The sequence below is a fragment of the Urocitellus parryii genome, chromosome 1 (assembly GCF_045843805.1).
Source record: "Urocitellus parryii isolate mUroPar1 chromosome 1, mUroPar1.hap1, whole genome shotgun sequence".
In the NCBI taxonomy this organism is placed as follows: domain Eukaryota; kingdom Metazoa; phylum Chordata; class Mammalia; order Rodentia; family Sciuridae; genus Urocitellus; species Urocitellus parryii.
The window spans coordinates 181,685,983-181,705,878 of record NC_135531.1 but is presented as its reverse complement, the minus strand read 5'-3'; the positions used below and the strand labels follow the sequence as shown (position 1 = coordinate 181,705,878).

The following is a 19,896-nucleotide window of genomic DNA, read 5'->3' as shown; positions in this document are numbered from 1 at the left end:
TTCTTCCTCCAGGAGAAGTCTTTTCTGCTGTCCTTTAATAAACTTCTAATTTCTACTCTGACCTTGCCTGGGAGTGCTTCTTTGGTGTTATTCTTCAACATTGGGGAAGCAAGGACTCGTCACTGGTCAACAGCGGTAACATAGGCACTGTCCATAGCCCCTTGTTTTTGGTACCAGGTGAACCCAGGGATGGAACCACTGAGCCACATCCCCAGCTCTTTTTTACATTTTATCTGGAAATGGACTCTTGCTGAGTTGCTTAAGGCCTCACTAAGATGCTGAGGTTGGCTTTGAACTCCTGGTCCTTCTGTCTCAGCCTCCCAAGCCACTGGGTCATAGCCTTTTAATTGCTTTTTCAGTTTCTTTTCTCTCTCTCTTTGATCTCCATCTAGAAACTACTGGTCTTTTAACATAAACTTGATTGTGTCAATCTTTTGCTTTAACATCTCCGGATAATTTCTCAATGTAAAGGTCCAAAGTCCTTACTATAACTTGAAAGGTCTCTTCTTACCTTTTCCATGGCCTCCTTCCTGTTTCTCAAAAGATACCCTTACGGTCCTCAATTTCAATCCTCCACTTCATGAAATGTTCCTCAGCTTTGCTATGGCTGGCTTCTTCCTCTGTATTAATTTAAACCTTATCTCCTCAGAAGGAGGTCCTTCACTGACCACTCTACCTAAAGTATGTCATACAGCTCCCAGTTACTCAGTTATTTTCTATAAATAAGCAGGAAACATTAAACTTTTATAACATCTTCTCAATTACAGTATGTTCGGTTTTCCATTTTGTTATCTTTTTCATTAGATTATAAACTGTAAGAGGTCAGGGATAAAATCTTGTTTCAGTCCTGAGGAATAATATTGGCCAAATCATATTATTATATTGTATATAAGTATGAATATGTAACAAAAAATCCCATCATATGTACAACTATAATGTCCCAATTAAAAAAAATATGGGGAAAAATCTGTTTCAGTCAACATAAGATAGTCAGAACCAAGAACAAGGTTTGGCATATAATATGAACACAAATATTTATTGAAGACTGTGTAGGCATGAATGATTCAACAGTTGGGGGTGCGGCATAACTATTCCATTGCAAATAGTCACCTGGTTTTCAGCCCTGTTTTAACACATTTGTTTATGCTATTTATCTACCCATTTATCTTTTTACCCATATACTAATCTAGTAATTTTTTTTCATATTTTCTATGAAAAGTAGTAAACTACATTTACTTTAATGGTTGTTAAAAATCAAAATTAGAATCAAATAATTTATCCAAAGCCTGAGTTCCTCATTCACTTCCCCTTCAAAATATTCTGAATATAAGAAAAACAATTACATACACAAACAGATGTGGTAAACTGTCATAGCTTTAGAAGAAGTACAAGGCTAAGTACTAAGAAACTTAACAGCCCTCATCAATGATGTCAATGACATATGACTCAAGATTCTTATTTTAACTTCAAAGATGGAGCAAAGCTGTAAAAAGTACTACTGGACAGCAATGATAGTATTCATGATAAAAATACATCCTTCAGTCATGATGCTGACTCATAATGGCGATGGGTGGGGGAGCATGGGAGGAATGGAGGAACTTTAGATAGGACAAAGGGGAGGGAGGGGAAGGAAAGGGAAATGGGGTAGAAGAGATGGTGGAAAGATTTAGACATCATTACCCTAAGTACATGTATAAAGAAATGACTGGTGTGAAAATACTTTGTGTACAACCAGTGACTTGAAAAATTGTGCTCTATATTTGTAATATGAAATGAATTGCATTCTGCCATCATATATAACAAATTAGAATAAATAATTTAAAAAGTACATCCCTCAAAAGAAAAAGTAGGTAAAAGATAACATAAAGAAGTCCTACATATCAATAAGAAAAAGACAAATGTTAACAAAAAAAAAAAAATCAATGAGTAATAGATGTTCATACTTAATAAAATGGCAAAAAATTTATAAAAGATGTTCAATCTGGATCACAGAGAAATAAATCACAAATCTACATTAGATTATTATTTTATTCTTTCTTTCTCATTTTTTTGGGAGGCGGGGAGGTGATGTAGGTGTTACTAGGGATTTAAACCAGTATGCGTTACCAATGAGCTATATCCCCAGCCCTTTTATTTTTTATTTTGAGATGGGGATCTAAGTTGGTGAGGCTGACTTCAAACTTGCAATCCTCCTATCTCAGCCTCCTGAGTTGCTGGAATTGAGGGCACACCTCACCATACCCAGCTAGGTTATTATTTTTCAACAACAACACGAACAAAGACTAAAACTTTTGATCACATACCACAACACCAAGAACATGATAAAAACAGGTACCCTCAGCCATAGCTTCTTTTTTTTTTTTTTTAATATTTATTTTTTAGTTCTCAGCGGACACAACATCTTTGTTGGTATGTGGTGCTGAGGATCAAACCCGGGCCGCACGCATGCCAGGTGAGCGCGCTACCGGTTGAGCCACATCTCCAGCCCTCAGCCATAGCTTAAGAGTATAAATTGTACCATTTTGATAGAGGACAGTTTGGCAATATTGATCAAAAGATAAAATGCATATGACCACAGGCCCAGGATAAATTTTTATATAGCATTCTGAGATATATTCAAGACCATCAAATTTTCCTATATTAACGTATATATTATTAGTATATTCACTACATTGTGCAACCATCACCACTAATTCCAGAATATTTTCATCACACTCCCCCAAAATCTATACTTATTAATAATCAGTCTCATTATGAACCTATCCATAAATTACTTTCTGTTTCTGGATTTACTTATTTTGGACATTTCATATAATAGGTGGCCTTTTTTGTTTTCAGTTTGTACTTAGTATGTTTTCAAGGTTTATCTATATTGTAATATGTCTTTTTTATGGCTAACATTTGAGCTATTTTGTTTTATGCTACTGTGAATATTAATGCTATGTACAACTATGTACAAGTTTTTATGTGAACATGTTTTCACTTCTCTTGGGTATAAGGCCTAAGAGTAATATTGTTAGGTCATATAGTAACTTTATATTTAACTTTTGAGAAACTGCCAAACTTATTTCTCTGGTGGCTGTACCTTTTTACACCCTCATCCTCAATGTACTAGGGTTTTAATTTCTTCACCTCCTCATCAACAGGAGCCTTTTATTTTATTTATTTGAGAAAACATCTTGTTATATTGCCCAGGCTAGCCTCAAATTCCTGAACTAAATTTGGTCCTCCTGCCTCAGACAATCAAGTAGTTGGGACTATAGGCATATACCACCTTGCCTACCAACATGAACTGTTTAATTTACTGCTATCCTAGCGAATGATCAGTGGTATGCCATTCCTTTTTACTGCTGAATAAAATTCCATTGTATAGATATACTACTTTTGGTTTATTCATTCATTACTTGATGGACATTTGGACTTTTTCTACTGTGTAGCTATTTTGAATAATCCTACTATAAACATCTTAATACAAATTTTTTATGTGTGGATATATATTTAAGTCTTGGGTACATATCTAGGAGTGTAATTTCTTATAGAAACTGTTTCATTACATCTTGAGAACAAGTATTATAAACCCTTCTTTGTTCTTATATAAATGGGCACTGAGGTCATTTTACAACATATGGTCACGGACTGCATTTCTCTGTTCCAACAACTGTTGTACCAACTGGATTATTGTGCTGCATCCAAGAGAAGATTAACTGTAAGCAATGCAATATATATTCAAGTATGATAATACTGCATTAAAAATCATTAATATCTGATAAATATTAATAGATAATAAGGGACAATATTTCATCATCAATTGAGGAAGGATTTGTATTTAGGCATGGAACCATTCTAGTCTTCTCAAAGCCAATTTCTCATTCCATTTTTTTTGGATGAATCTCTTGTTTATTCTATACAGCATTTCATAAACAAATTAATTTATGTATCACAAATTCCTAATATGTTGTCTAATATATGCTGAATTTGTGGAAAAGTTACATTTGAAAAGAAGATTATATGACTGTTTGCTTAAACTTGGTATTTATTTTATCATTGAAATATTAATGTATTGTTATATTTGCTACATCCATTAATGGTGAAAGCATTACTATTCTACCTTATCTACTCTATCCTAACTAGTGAGCTTTTTTATTATGATCATCGTATTTTTATTTTCCAAAATCATTCATTGTTTCCTTTGCATGGATATAATATCCTCTCTAATCATGCTAATATAGTTCTTTTTCATGTTCGTTTATATATTAATATTGATCCCTTATTAATGTTTCAAGCACCGTTCTATGCAATTTACATGTAAAAATTCACTTCATCTCTATTAATCCCAAGATTAACTATTTTCCCATCTTTACATATTGCTCTATTTCTTCTATAAAGTATTTGTTTTAATCATGTGGGTACATCTCTTTCACAGTGTTAACTTTCCTCAAATGTTTGTATCTATTTTTTTTTTAATACTTCTAGAGAGGACATAGGACATATAGCTTGACTCCCACAGCTGGTAAGGGATTGACTATGCTTCTACTATGTTATAACAAAATCCTGGGCAAAGAGGCTTTTCTCATTTCATTGCGTGTCACAAGTCAAATGGGAACACTGGCTGATTTCTCCAATCCAAGTATTCACACTTAATGGTAGACACTGCTTACTGCTTTCCAAAAGGCCAGGGAGGTCTGGGTTGACTCAGTAGGTTACATCTGAAATCAGTGCCCCTGTTGGTCAATCTCTTGTTGGTCTCAATAGCACTCATTGATGAAAATGGCATACCTTTGGAACTATTCTATCATTTAGTAGCTTTGTGATCTCTGGCAAACTACTTCATTTCTCAGTATAGTAATTTTCTCATCTATAAAACGAAGATGACAGTATTCAACTTACAGTGTTAATAGGTCTAAAATAGATAATAAAATTAAAATATTAGTGCATTATAAATGATTAATATATTAGTAATGTGCATGTTTGCCATCTTGTTACAGAAGCATTTGTATCTTCTTTTTCAAATAGAATATCTATTTATTTTTAAAGAACACAAATATGGGGGCTGGGGTTGTGGCTCCGTGGTATAGCACTTGCCTAGCATGTGTGAGGCATGGGTTCAATCCCCAGCACCACATCAAAACAAATAAATAAAATAAAGATATTGTGTCTATCTATAACTAAAACTATTCTTTTAAAAAAGAACATAAATATGTAATATTAAGATGGCTCTTTGAAGCAATCCATGAAACAATAACAGTTACACACATAAAAACACATAAAATTTTGAGTCAGGGAACCAGAAGCAGGAGAGCTTCTTAAAAATGGATGATAAATATAATCTTTCCTTTGTTTCCTGGTGAAAGGAGGCTGCTTCTGCAAATGATTTATAGAAACAGCACACTAGAAAAAAATACCCGTCAACTTGTATACACTTAGACAGAAAAAGAATCTTGTCAGGATATAGTTAGATCCTGACTTTTTGTTTTGTTTTTAACCCTTTATCCCATCTATGTCTCTGGATTGGGGAATTTAGTATGTTTACATTTAAATGATTGATAATGAAACAGATACTTTGGGGGGGGGGTAACCAGGGGCACTTGACCACTGAGCCACATCCTCAGCCCGATTTTGTATTTTATTTAGAGACAGGGTCTCACTGAGTTGCTTAGTGTCTTGCTTTTGATGAGGCTGGGCTTTGAGCTCTGGATCCTCCTACTTTGGCCTCCCAAGCCTCTGGGATTACAGGTGTGTGCTATTGCACCCAGCCCTGACAGGGAAACATAAACTTTTGTATCGTATGTTTTTTTGTCCTTCATTTTCTCTATTACTTTCCTCTTTGTGTTTAGTTTTTGGTTTCTTTCTTTTTTGGTAAATATTTTGATTCTCTTCTCACTTCCTTTGGTGTATAGTCTATAAATATTTTCTCTGTCGTTACCATGAGGATTATATATGCTATCCTAAAGACATAAGGATTACATATGCGATCCTAAAGACAATCTATGTTAAACTGGTGGCAACTTAATTTCAATTACATACAAAAACTGTAGTCCTTTACAACTCTGCCCTTAACCCTTCTCTGTAGATGCAAAAAAACTACATCATTACACATGTACTCTTTAACAGATTTTGGAATTATTCCTTATGTATTTATCTTCTGAATTTTATAGGAAATAAAAAGTGAAGTTACAAACCAAAATTATAATACTGTTCTTATAAATGTTCATGTATAATTGCATATTTATAGGATATTTCATTTCTGTATAGCTGACTTACTATCTAGTCTCTTTTCATTTCATCTTGAAGCACTACCTTTAGCATTTATTTTTAGGACAGGTTGTGATAATGAACTCCCTCAGGTGTAATATATTTGTCAATGTCTTAATTCTTTCCTTATCTTTGAAGGACATGTTTGCTAGATACAAAATTCTTAGTCGAATACATCAGTAAATTACATGTATCATTCCACTGCTTATGACCTGCAAGGTGTCTACTAAGAAATCACCTATTTTATTGAGGATCCCTTGTACATCGTAAGTCAACTTTCTCTTGCTGCTTTCAAGATTCTCTCTTTGTCTTTCAACAGTTTTTATCCTACAGAGATTGGTGAGCTGCTTTTCATTTGTATACTCATATCACTGGGAAATTTTTGGTCATTTATTTCTTCAAATAATTTCTGTGCCCCTTTCTTCTCTCCTCCTTCTGGTGGGTTTTCCTCTGGTTTGATTCTTCTACCAATCTTTGAAGATCCAATCCTCAGAAGATCCATCTTCAAAACATCCTTCTTAACATTTGTTGTTAATGGTGTTAGTTTGTGTGTATGTGTAATGTCTGACACTGCAAAGTAACCAAAAGCAGGCAGAAGCAGGAGCAAAGTCTACTCTTAAACTGTAATAAGTGAGAGTGACGTTTCTAGCAGTTGGCCTGAGGGCAATCTCAATTCCTTCATAAAGCATGGGGATAGCCTCACTGACCAGAGGTGTCAGAAGACAGAGTTAAGGACAGACAGAACATCCAAAAAACTGAGAATGAAATTCTGAAAGGGAAGACTCAACAGAAAGTAGGCCCTAAACCTACATATTCAAACCACCTCAACTCAGTGACACATGAACTACGCATGAAAAACAAAGACCCTAGAATTCCATGAAAAAGCAACTGGAATTTTAAAAGAAATGAGTGGAGATACTCCTCCTCAAAAAGGAAATAAAATACGGACTGTAGGTCCAAACAAATTACCTATTTTCAATATACAGTCTAAGTTGTGACAAATGTATTCAGCTAGGTAACCACCACTATCAATCAAGATATTTCCAACATCCTAAAATGTTCCCTGTATCCCTTTGTAGTATGTCAACCAAGCCTTGGACAACATCTGTTTTTAGTCACTATTTATCAATTCTGCTTGATCTACAATTTAATACAAATGGAATTATACAGTGTCCCACTGTATAGTTATACAACATTTATTTTAATCCATTTACTTACTGATGGACATTAAGGTGAACTTGTGCGTGGGGTATTATGAATAAAACTCCTATGAACATTTATATACAAGGCTTTATACAATGTTTTCATTCTCTTAGATAAATATATGTGAGATTTTGCCAGGTGGTGTAATATATCAAATGTGTTTAATTTTTACAAGGAATTAAACTACTACCAAACTATTTTCTAAATGATTGAATATTTTTACATTCTCACAGGCAATTCTTATCTGCTCTTCCACATACTTTCCAACACTTGGTATTGAAAGAATTTTTAATTTTAACTATTCTAGTGAATGTGTATTGACATTTCATTGTGGTTCTACTTTTCAATTACATTAATTCAGGGGGGAAAAAACCTCTACACTGACAGCATACCTGATGGTGAATCACTGAATACTTTCTTCTTAAGAAGATAAATTAATCTCTCCCATCACTGCTGTTCGTCACTGTAAGGTGGTTTTAGCCAATGCAATAATGAATTTAAAAATGAGAAAAATAAAGACTGGAAAAGAAGTAAAACCGTCCCTAGTCAGAGACGATATGATAATTTACACAGAAAACCCCAAGGAATTAAAGAAGAAAAATACTTGAACTTATGTGTATTTAGATTCAAGTTTAACACACAGTCAATTGTATCTATTTGTCCACAGTCAATTGTATATATTTAAAATCTGAAAGTCAATGTAATTAACCACATACATACATGATAATCTATATGGAAAATTCCATGAATTTACAAAATGCAGAATTAATGAGTTTAATTCCTTTCCCTATGGATTCACTCTACCTTAACTATATCTAGTCCTATATCATCAAATTATTTCTAGCACTCATTTTTTCTTCACCCCCTACAGTCAATCATTACTTTTCCTAGTAACATCATTAATAAAATAATCTTCCAATTATCTCTAAACTATAACTGTATTAGTCATTGTCTACACTGTAAACATAAAGTGATAGAGCTGAATTATGTCTTACATTTGGTATATAAATAAATCCTTAAGTAAGCATAGTCCTTTTCTACCTGTCTGTTCCTGACCTTATTTGCCAGCCAAATTAAAACGTTTTTTTTTTTTTTTTTGATACCAGGGATATAATAGTTATCAAGGGTACTTAACCACTCAGCCACATCCCCAGCTCAAAACATTTTTTCAATTCCTCAAATACAGCATTCTTGTGTCTTTACTTTGAATCTTTGCATATGCTGCTGCTTCTTTCTGAAACATTCCTCTGTATCTCAGGTACCTCTGTCATTCCTCAAGAAAGTATAACAGGGCTAAAATTTAAAAAGAGGTTACCAAAGATGTTTATAAGTAGGTAACAAAAGCCTAAATTTAAGTTATTACAACAAAACACATGAAAGAAATATAAGACAGAAATACTGACATGTGAAATAAAGGCAAGTACTATAGGAACTGTTATACTGAACCATATGTGACTTTTTCTGTATTTATTCAAGCCTGACAAAATAAATAATTCAGCAACTTTGAGTTATATGTTAAAACAAGAAAAAACTTTAGCTGGGCACAGTGGCTCACACCTATATCCCAGCAAAATCAGGAGACTAAAGCAAGAGGGTTCCAAGTTTTGGGCCATCTTCAGCAATAATATATATATATATATATATATATATATATATATATATATATATATATATATATATATTAGTTATAGATGGACAACATCTTTATTTATTTATTTTTATGTGGTGCTGAGACTCGAACCCAATGCCTCACGCATGCAAGGCAAGTGATCTACCACTGAGCTACAACCCCAGGCTCAGCAATTTAGTGATAACCTCAGCAACTTAGTCAGAGTCTGTCTCAAAATAAAAAGTAAAAAGGACTGGTATTGTAGCTCAGTGGTAAAGCACCCTGGCTTCAATGCCCAGTGCCAGGGGGAAAAAAAAAAAAGGAGGAGGATGAGAAGGAGGAGGAGGGAGGAAGATCAATCAAACTGTTCCACATAAATTAAGCCATCCATCAGTTGACTTAATATTTTACTGAGTTAAAGCAGGATTTTCAAAATGTGGTTCTTGGACTTGCAACATCAATTTTCACATGGGAACTTGCTCTAAAGGCAAATTCTTTTCTAAATTTTTATGTGTGTATTATAACTAAAAATAATAGTGGGATTCATTATGCCATATTGGTACATGCACATAATTTGATCAATCTCATTCCCTAGGATCTTCCCTTTCCCTTCCTCCCTTCCTTCCCGTTATCCTCTGCCTCTACTCTACTGAATGTCTGTCTATTACTATATCAGGGGGTAGAAAGGGACCAGGGGGTAGAAAGATGGGAGGGACGGGAGAAGTGCTGGCACACACCTGTTATCCCAGCAACTCAAGAGGCTGAGGCAACTTAGCAAGACCCTGTCTCAAAAAAAAAAAAATATAGGCTGGGTGCAATGGTGCACACCTGTAATCCTAGAGGTTGAGATAGGAGGATCACGAGTTCAAAGCCAGCCTCAGCAAAACCAAGGTGCTAAATAACTCAGTGAGAACCTGTCTCTAAATAAAATACAAAATATGGCTGGGGACATGGCTCAGTGATTGAGTGCCTCTGAATTCAATCCCCGGTACCCACCACCCCCCAAAATAATAAATAAAAATATAAATATAAACGACTGGGGATATAGACCAGTGGTAAAGTGTTCCTGGGTTCGATCTCTAGTAGCATACAAACAAAACAAAAAAGAAACAAAAAACCAAACAAACAAAAACCCCTACTCTTTCATAAACAATATTTATATTTTCTGTAGACACTCTACTGTATAGTCTTATAATGGATTTCTGAAACACTGATTCAGAAACTATTTATTCTGCTTCTTCATTTTTCTAAGCTGTCCATAATATTTCCTTAAAAATGAACTCTTCCTACACTAATCAAAAGGCTATCATAATTTCTGTAAAAGTCTCTCATGGTATAACCATGTAAACATATAAGAATTCAACCAAAATTTGCAGTAAGCCCTTCATCTAGGTTCATAAAAAGATGTTTTTCCTTAGTGTATTTCATAATGTTCAATTTAAAAAGTCAACAGCTGTACTATTTAATCATATGTTATCTTCTATTTCTATGATCTTATGTTTCTAATCAAAAGAACCATGATTACAAATACTGAATAATAAGTTTGAGTACCTATTGAATTTATTCTCTCTCATTTGGGAGGTCTTTTTTGAATATTCTTATTTGGAAAATTTATCTTGAACAAAAAAATAAGGATTTTTTGTTAGAAATAATTCTCCATGAATACCATAAAAATCCAATTTCATTTTAGTGCAAATTAATAAGTCTCCAGATATTTTAATTTTTATGCCCAGTCATCTCTCGTCAAGTCAAGAGGATGAATTATACTTTTTTTGTTTTCAGTTTTCTGAGATACACAATTAATGAAACTGGCACTAGACTTATAGGCTGACTTACAAAAACATCAAGTAAAGGGGAATGAAGACAAAAGAATTACCTCCAACTGTTCAAATAAAAATTTAAAAATTCATTAAATCAGTGAACATTTAAAACAAAAAAAGGACTTTATATTTTAAACAGAGAGAAAAACTAAAATGAAAATGAAACTTACTGGGTTATCTGTGGAATCATCAGCCAACTGTAAACCAAAATAGTCTCGTTCAGTCAAATCAAGATGCTTGAAGACTATATCCAACAAAACTTGTCCCAGCTCATTTTTCTGAAAAGAAAAATAACATGAAACCAATTTTGCTTTATAACCTGCTTGACTTTTTGTCCTCTTCTATTAAAATGGCAGATGTCTCTATACCAATGACTTGGTTCAGAGAAAAGCCTTCACATTTAATAGTTTTTAAAAACAAACTGGTTCAAGAGTATATAATAAATATGAAGATATAAAGAAACCTTTGAAAATGTCTCTTGCTTTCAGGTTATCACCATGGTATTCTTATCAGTACCACATTAATTATATGTGTATATAATTAACATGTAGGTACATAGTATGATTAACATATGTTAGTTACGTATAACTCCATGTCATTTTTCTCATGTCTTTTCTTGTATCTAAATTATGACTGAAAAGTAACTGGCTTGACTAATTATAATTAAAAATATAATTTTGTGTAAAATAATGCCATGAAAAGGGAAACAAAAGATGTTAAAAATACAGCAAATGTGATAAAGGACTATTATTTCATTATGATGCTCAGAGAACTTCAGGAAAATGTCTCATTTTAACCTCACACTAACCCTACAGTAATAAGTAAATTATTTATTATTCCCTTGTTTTAGTAATAGTAACTATAACTTCCCCATATTCCATAGTTCCTAAATTATTGCACAAAGACATGATTGTACAATTGCCTAAAAAAAAAGAAATGAAACTAATGAATAAAAATAGAGAAATGATTAACATGTTTAGTAATAAAAGAAATAAAAATGGGACATTACAATGACAGAACATGTGTAAACAACAGTGGAAAAAAAAAACCCGGTGAGCAAGATTAAAAAATACTAATTACTGCTAACATTGTAGATAGATATAACCTGTTGGGAAAGGAATTTGAAATATTAAACAAAAACAAAAACAATGTTAACTACTTCTGGGATGTTAATCTGAGTAATGACATAAAGCCCAAAACTGGGGGAAAGAACTATACACACCAGTATGTTCACTGCAGTGTTATTTATACAAGAGAAATAATAGAAAACACAGCAGTAAATAGTGGTATATTTTACCACTACTTTATCCATTCATGAGATATAGTAGTTTGGAAGCTTCTAGCTATAAATCAGAATCCAATCTCAGAGCTGAAATATTAAGAACATTTTAATAGAGGTACAATAGATTCCAGAGCTAACTAATTCAGTAAATAAAAGACATAATCAAAGGGGCTGGGGTTGTGGCTCAGCTAGTCTAGCATGTGCGAGGCCCTGGGTTCGATCCTCAGCACCACATTAAAAAATAAATAAATAAAATAAAGGTATTGGTCTAACTACTTTTAAAAATTAAATGTTAAAAAAAAAAAAGACAATCAAGAACCAGGTTTCTTTCCATGTCTCTTATCTGCATTCCAGGGTTGGCTATTTTGGGGGGCCGTGAGCAAGATTATCACAGCAATTCCAAAATTTATATGCACACAGTACAATGTTCAAAAGAAAGCATTTCCTTGTAAACTTATTTTACAAAGAGCTTCCCTTCATATCTTATTGGCAAGAACTGGTAAAATGATTATTTACCAAACTCATCAATGGCAAGGAAGTATGGGTTTCAAAAATAGGGCTTCTCAATGTTGCTGCCCATTCAATTACCTGAAAATATTTTTTATATTGATGAAACCTACCTCCTGGCCCCTCTCCTATTCTGATTAAACTGACCTGAGGAAGAGATCAAGCATTAAGTCTTTTGAAAAGTCTAAGGTGAGTTTGATGTACTTGTCTAGATGGGATGGAACAGAATCATTTTCTGCTATGCCTCCAGCTGACTGCAACTAGTAAACATGCTAAAATGAAAATTTTTTAAACTCTGAAATGTGGAAAAAGGCAGCAAGGTTGTGGTCAGATCACATATGGCTTTATAAAATACTGTGTAGATATTAAAAATTTTAAGACAAGATAAATTAAGAGACTCCTATGATAATACCAAGTATAATGGAGACCTAAACTATACTGACATCAAAAATGATAAACTGATCTATTCATTAAGGCAGAATTGGCAAAAAAGCAACTGACTATAGATAAGGAAGGACGGAACATCAAAGACAATGTGTGTACGTGCCTGCATTATTCAAATATGTCATTAGTGGTACCATTCACTGATGGAAGGAACACTCCATGAACAAAGCTCAGTTTCAAAAACCTATATTATATAAAAAATTGTTTAATATCTCTAGCAATTATAGAAATGCAAATTAAAAACACTCTGATATTCATTCTATCTCCCTCTAGTCAGAACGGCAATTACCAAGAATATAAGTAACAATAAAGGCTGGAAAAGAGAAAAAGGTACACTCATACTTTGCTGGTGAAACTGCAAATTGCTGTGACCTTTCTGGAAAGCAGCATGGAGATTCCTCAGAAAAACGGAATGAAACCACCATTTGACCTAGTTCTCCCACTCCTCAAAATATACCTGAAGGACTTAAAATCAGCATACTACAGTGATGAAGTCACATCAATGTTTACAGCAGCTTAATTCACAACAGCTAAGCTATGGAACCAACCTAGGTGCCCTTCAACAAATGAATGAATAAAGAAAATGTGGTACATATACACAATGGAATATTACTCAGCCATAAAGATGAATGAAATTATGGCATTTGACAGTAAATGGCTGGAACTGGAGACTATGCCAAGTGAAATAAGCCAATCCCAGAAAACCAAAGGGCAAATATTTTCTCTGATATGTGGATGCTAACACACAATAAGGGGGAGTGATACAAGTTCACTGGATTAGCAAAAGGGAAAAGAAGGGAAGGGGCCGAGGACGAGAATAAGAATGAATGAATCAAACATCACTTTACTATATTCATATGTGAATACATGACCAGTGTAACTCCACATTTTGCACTACCACAAGAATTAATCTTAATTAGAATAAGCTATACACTATGTATGTATATGCACATATCAAAATACACTGTATTGTCTGTATATCTAAAAAGAACAACAAAAAAGGGAAAAAAAAAAAAACCCTATATTTTGAGGGCTTATGATTCAACCAAAGGAAAAAGGATAGAAGAAGGACTTAAAAAGGACTGAAAGCTGGGTCCACTGGTCCATTTCTCATTCTTTGCTCTACTATCCATTTTCTGTTGCCAATAACATAACACCATAGATTGGGATGGTTTTTGTTTTTTTCTTTTTGCACCAGGGATTGAACCCAGGGGTGCTTAACCACTGAGCCACATCCCCAGCCCTTTTTTATATTTTATTTAGAGACAGGGTCTTGCTGAGTTGCTTAGGGCTTTGCTAAATTCCTAAGGCTGAGCTTTTGAACTTGTGATTCTCCTGCCTCAGCCTCCTGAGCTGTGGGATTACAGGCATGAGTCACTGTACCTGGCTTGACTGCAGAGTTTTAATCAAGAAAGGTTTCTTTAGATTCTTGGTTCTGAAGGTGCAAAGTCAAGGGGCCACATCTGACAAATAAATGGCTTTCTTGTTGGCAGAGTCCTAAGACAACACAGATCATCAAAGGCAAGAGAAAGGGGGAGAGAGGGAGTGACGTTGGCAGGGGATCTCCATCTCTATCTCTTGTTCTCTTCTGAACTCCCTCCCACTAGACACTAAAATTTACGCAGCATATGTGTGGCTCTGGGCTCAATCCCCAGTACCACTAGAAAAAAATAAACCACTAGGATTCAATTATTAGGGTAAAGCTCCATCCTAATGACTTTATATAATCCTAATCATCTCCCATATGCCCCACCTCTAAAACGCACCCACCCCCAACACACAACTGGGAATTGAACCCAAGGCCTCACACATCCCTAGGCAAGTGATCTATTACTGAGCTACATCCCTAGCCCACCAAAGACCTCACCTCTAAAAACCATAGTCAGATTGAGTTTCTGAACTTTTAATACCTCATAATAGGGATTAAATTTCAACATACAAACCTTGGGGGAACCACTCAAGCCATATTCAAACCATAGAAATTGCTAAGGCCTAGTGAGGTGCTATTTTGATCCAATCCTCAAATCCCTTACTAATCATGCACACCTCTATGCTTGCACATTCTTACCTAATGACAGCCTCCTTGATTTTCCCACACTAAACTCAATCTCTATTCTTCTAACAGACTTACCCGAGGCTTGTTTCTCAGTTCTAAACTGTGCTCTAGTGCCACCACCTGTGACCACATGTACCTTCCACGCTCCCAACTCATTCTATGCCTTTATCATATTTTCACTTTCTTATTACTTAATACCATCATATATATATAAATTATATTTATATATGTCTCACACTAAAAGCTCCAGAGTCTTATTGTCAAGTTACTAGAATCTGGAACACTACCAAGCATAAATAAATATTTGTTGTTGAATGAATAAACAAGAAATGGAAGAATAAATGATTCACTGTCCAACCGAGAAGAAATACATATTTGAGAGTCATCAGTCTGAGAACTGAAGCAGATAAAACTGCCCAGTATCTAAACAAAGAGTAACATGACAGGTGAAAGAGAATTCTGGAATGTACCAGAGATTCTAAGAAGTCTGTCCAAAAAAGGACATCAATAAATATTTGGTTTGTTGAATTTTCTTTTTTTTTTTTTTTTTTTGTACCAGGGATTGAACCCAGGGGTGTTTAACAACTGAACCATGTTTTATTTTGAGACAGGGTCTCACTAAGTTGCTGAGACTGGCTTTGAACTCATGATCCTCTCCCTCAGCCTCCCAAGTCACTGGGATTACAGGTGTGCACCAACTGTACCCAGTGGTTAGTTCAATAATTAAATGATTAAACCGCATATAGAAGCAATTATAAAAATGTATGTGGCTTTTGGTCTTTGGAGGTACTGCCAATCCTTCTGTTTTTCTTATTTTATAAAAGGACTAGATAGAGAACAGGGCATTTAAGGATTATCTCTAAAGCTTAAGGAATAATTTATCTGCAGATAAACTAACTTGGTAAACTGTCTCTAAAGAGGAAGACTGTCACTAGAATCTTATCACTAGAATCCTAGACCAAGGATTGTCTAAGTTAAGATTCTTTTTGGCAGGCCAAGTATAAGGAGAGACTGTGTTAGACAAGGCTGTGGGGAAGATGAAGCAGCAGCTCTCCAGACATATAGCAGAGGGAACAGGGCAATGCTTTAGGAAGTAGCAAAATTGAAACAGTAAACACTAGGCTTAGTCCTTATTTAGCTAGTTAATGTGTGGTGTTGGGTGAATTTTTCTTTCCATGCAGGCCAATTTCATGGACCCTAAAATATGAGAGAGACTAGATCAGTAGTTCCAGATTATGCTGTGTAGTATTTTGGGGTTCAGTGAGTGTACTGAATGATGTAATGAGAAAGAAAAGTCCAAGACACCTCACTTTAACTACTAACTATAATTTGATCCATTATACATATACAGTTCATGTGTGCATGAGTATACCTTTATTAGGAAAAGAAGAAGTCTATTAAAAAGTGTTTGAAAAATGTGGCATTTATACACAATGGAGTATTACTCTGCATTAAAAAATGACAAAATCATAGAATTTGGAGGGAAATGGATGGCATTAGAGCAGATTATGCTAAGTGAAGCTAGTCAATCTTTAAAAAACAAATACCAAATGACTCCTTTGATATAAGGGGAATAAACAAGGACAGGGTAGGGACGAAGAGCTTGAGAAGAAGATTTACAATAAACAGGGATGAGAGGTGGGAGGGAAAGGGAGAAGGGAAATCGCATGGAAATGGAAGGCGATCCTCAGGGTTATACAAAATGACATATAAGAGGAAAGGAGGGGTAAGACAAGATAATACAAATGGAAGAAATGATTTACAGTAGAAGGGGTAGAGAGAGAAAAGGGGAGGGGAGGGGAGGGGAGGGGGGATAGTAGAGAATAGGACAGACAGCAGAATACATCAGACAAGAGAAAGGCAATATGTCAATCAATGGAAGGGTAACTGATGTGATACAGCAATCTGTATACGGGGTAAAATCGGGAGTTCATAACCCACTTGAATCAAACTGCGAAAAATGATGTATTAAGAACTATGTAACAACGTTAGGTCATTTGTTGACATTTGTTGATTATCTTTTCCTTTGAGATAGGGTTGTATTTTTTTTTTAAAATTTAAACTGATTGATTAAAGAATTAGTCAGACTTTCTTTCTTCTTTGTATGGCAAATAAAGTTGGATTGCAGACTGATAAAAAAAAAAAAGAACTATGTAATATTTTGAACGACCAACAATAAAAAAAAAGTGTTTGAAAACAACTAGACAATCTCTGATGTCCCTTGTGACACTAAAATTTCATATTTCTAAAGATGCTGTCCTGAAGATAGGTAGGACTATTTTCCTTTTTTAAAAAATTTATCTTTTAGTTATAGGTGGACACAATATCTTTATTTTATTTTTATGTAGTGCTTAGGATCGAACCCAGGGCCTCGCGCATGCTAGGCAAGTGCTTTACCTCTGAGCCCCAGACCCAGTCCCAAGGACAATATATTTTCCATAAATGAAAAATACAGTTATGAAATAGGTTAGGCAGGTGAGTAAGACAAAGTTACAGAAAGAGTTCCCTCCATAATATTTAGTGCAAAGTCATAGTAATGACCCTCAAGTGTGACTGAAGGGCTCAGGGGGTAGCTCAGAGACAAAACACTTACCCAGCATGAGGCTCTGGGTTTGATCCCCAGTACCACACACACACACAAAAAAAAAGAATGAATACTTGAGAGCCTTATCATACTATGATTTCTGAACACCTTTCTGGATGAAGAAAATATATCACAGGAGTAGGTTTTTCATTGAAGGGTCAGGGAAAAGAGATTAGAAATAGGTAACATAAATTTAAGAGAAAAACAACCAATGGTTTTGAAAACAAAAGGTTACTTACTAATGGAAAATTTAAAATTTAGTAGTGTCTTAATGAAGTGGCAACTGATTTCCTTCTCTGCAGAAAACTCATTTATAAAACAGAACAGGAAAAAGCAATACAGCCTTCTAAAAATAAAGTATAAATTCTATAGTTTTTCCTATAGTCAATGAAAAACTTTTCCCATGCAGAAAAATGGTCTCAAGAAGTAAGCGTTATGGTTAATGAAGTTCATGGTAATAAAAATAATAATAACTAACATTTATTGAATACTAATGATTGTCAGACACTATTGTAAAGTATATGTGTACTGGCTCATTTAAACAACAAAAAAAAAAAAACATGAGGTAAGCACTATTAAGATTCTTTAAAAGTGAAGAAGCACAGGGCGATACCACAGACTTCTAAAGATTATACAGGTTTTGTTAAGTGGCAAGGGTTATACACTCTAGCCAGGTTATGAGGGTCTAGAGTTGCCCAAAGCCACTATGCAATACTTTGCTTCAGACAATTATTTTGCCTTGGTCAACAATGAAAGGCTATTTATATTTGGTCCTCCCATCTTAGGGGGAAATTATTTAAGCTAACTATACATAATTGCTTTGTATATCCTATTTTAAAATACCAACTTCCTTTCCAACAACATGGCAGACTAGATGATCTAAAAAGTCATGAAACAAAATATCTAGACATGCTGGATAAAATATAAAATTGGATAAAATATAAAATAGGATTGCACTCTTAATCTGACACAAAATCTCCAGCATTCACAAAGAAAGAAATAGAACTTGGGTATAAACTGTGCTGGGGTTGCCTGGAAAGGCTTGTGAAAGAACAAGCAATTTGCTATGATCCCAGCAACTCAGGAGAGACTAAAGTAGGAGGATCACTAAGTTCCAGGCCAATCTCAGTAATTTAGCAAGGCCCTAAACAACTCAGCAAGACCGTGGTTTCAAAAATTTAAATGAAAAATAAAAGAGCTAGATATGTAGTTCAGTGGAAAATGCCCCTGGATTCAATCCTCAGTACCAAAAAGAGGAAAGGAGGAAGGAAGGAAGGAAGGAAGGAAGGAAGGAAGGAAGGAAGGAAGGAAGGAAGGAAGGGAGGGAGGGAGGGAGGGAGGGAAAGGAAGGAAGGAAGAACAGAGGAACAAGAAGCAATTTGGGCTTATCACACACAGGTACAACAATGTTCAGGCCCAGAGTACAAATAAGACAAGATATAAACTAAGACTTTTAGGCTGGGGATGTGGCTCAGCGGTAGCGCGCTCGCCTGGCGTGCGTGCGGCCCGGGTTCGATCCTCAGCACCACATACCAACAAAGATGTTGTGTCCGCCGAGAACTAAAAAATAAATATTAAAAAAAAAAAAAATTCTCTCTCTCTCTCTCTCTCTCTCTCCTCTCTCACTCTCTCTTTTAAAAAAAAAAAAATGAAAAACGGGCTGGGGATGTGGCTCAAGCTGTAGCGCGCTCACCTGGCATGCGTGCGGCCTGGGTTCGATCCTTAGCACCACATACCAACAAAGATGTTGTGTCCGCCGAGAACTAAAAAATAAATATTAAAAAAAAAATTCTCTCTCTCTCTCTCTCTCTCTCCTCTCACTCTCTCTTAAAAAAAAAAAAGATTCCTCTTTAAAAAAAAAAAATAAAAAAAAATAAACTAAGACTTTTCCACTAATAACCCAGGGCAACATTCTCCATGAAAAATAAACCGGAAGGGAAAGTCCTCCCTCCAGCCCAGATGAGCACAAAGAGGTTTTTCTGCCTCTACCTGGGATCTGAATGAAGAAAAGCCTCTTCTGAAAATTCCTAACCATGAGGCAGCTTTCATATAAGTCTAAAGTCTGATTTTACATTATTGACTATTCATAAAATCCCCAAAGGGGAAAACTTTGATTAAAACAACAACAACAACAAGACT

At 34.8% G+C, this 19,896-nt stretch overlaps 1 protein-coding gene across 3 annotated transcripts in view; it reads right to left on the bottom strand.

Annotated features, from left to right (window-relative positions):
- The window catches only part of Ptpn4 (protein tyrosine phosphatase non-receptor type 4), a 189,066-nt gene that overhangs the window by 107,664 nt on the left and 61,506 nt on the right, over positions 1-19,896 (bottom strand). For 2 of the 3 annotated variants that reach the window (XM_077802315.1, XM_077802314.1), the window contains exon 3: positions 11,055-11,162. In XM_077802315.1, the coding sequence (XP_077658441.1) occupies positions 11,055-11,162 (108 nt within the window). Of the gene's footprint in view, positions 1-11,054; positions 11,163-19,896 lie in introns of those variants that run through there. The other variant, XM_077802316.1, reaches the window with a different exon arrangement.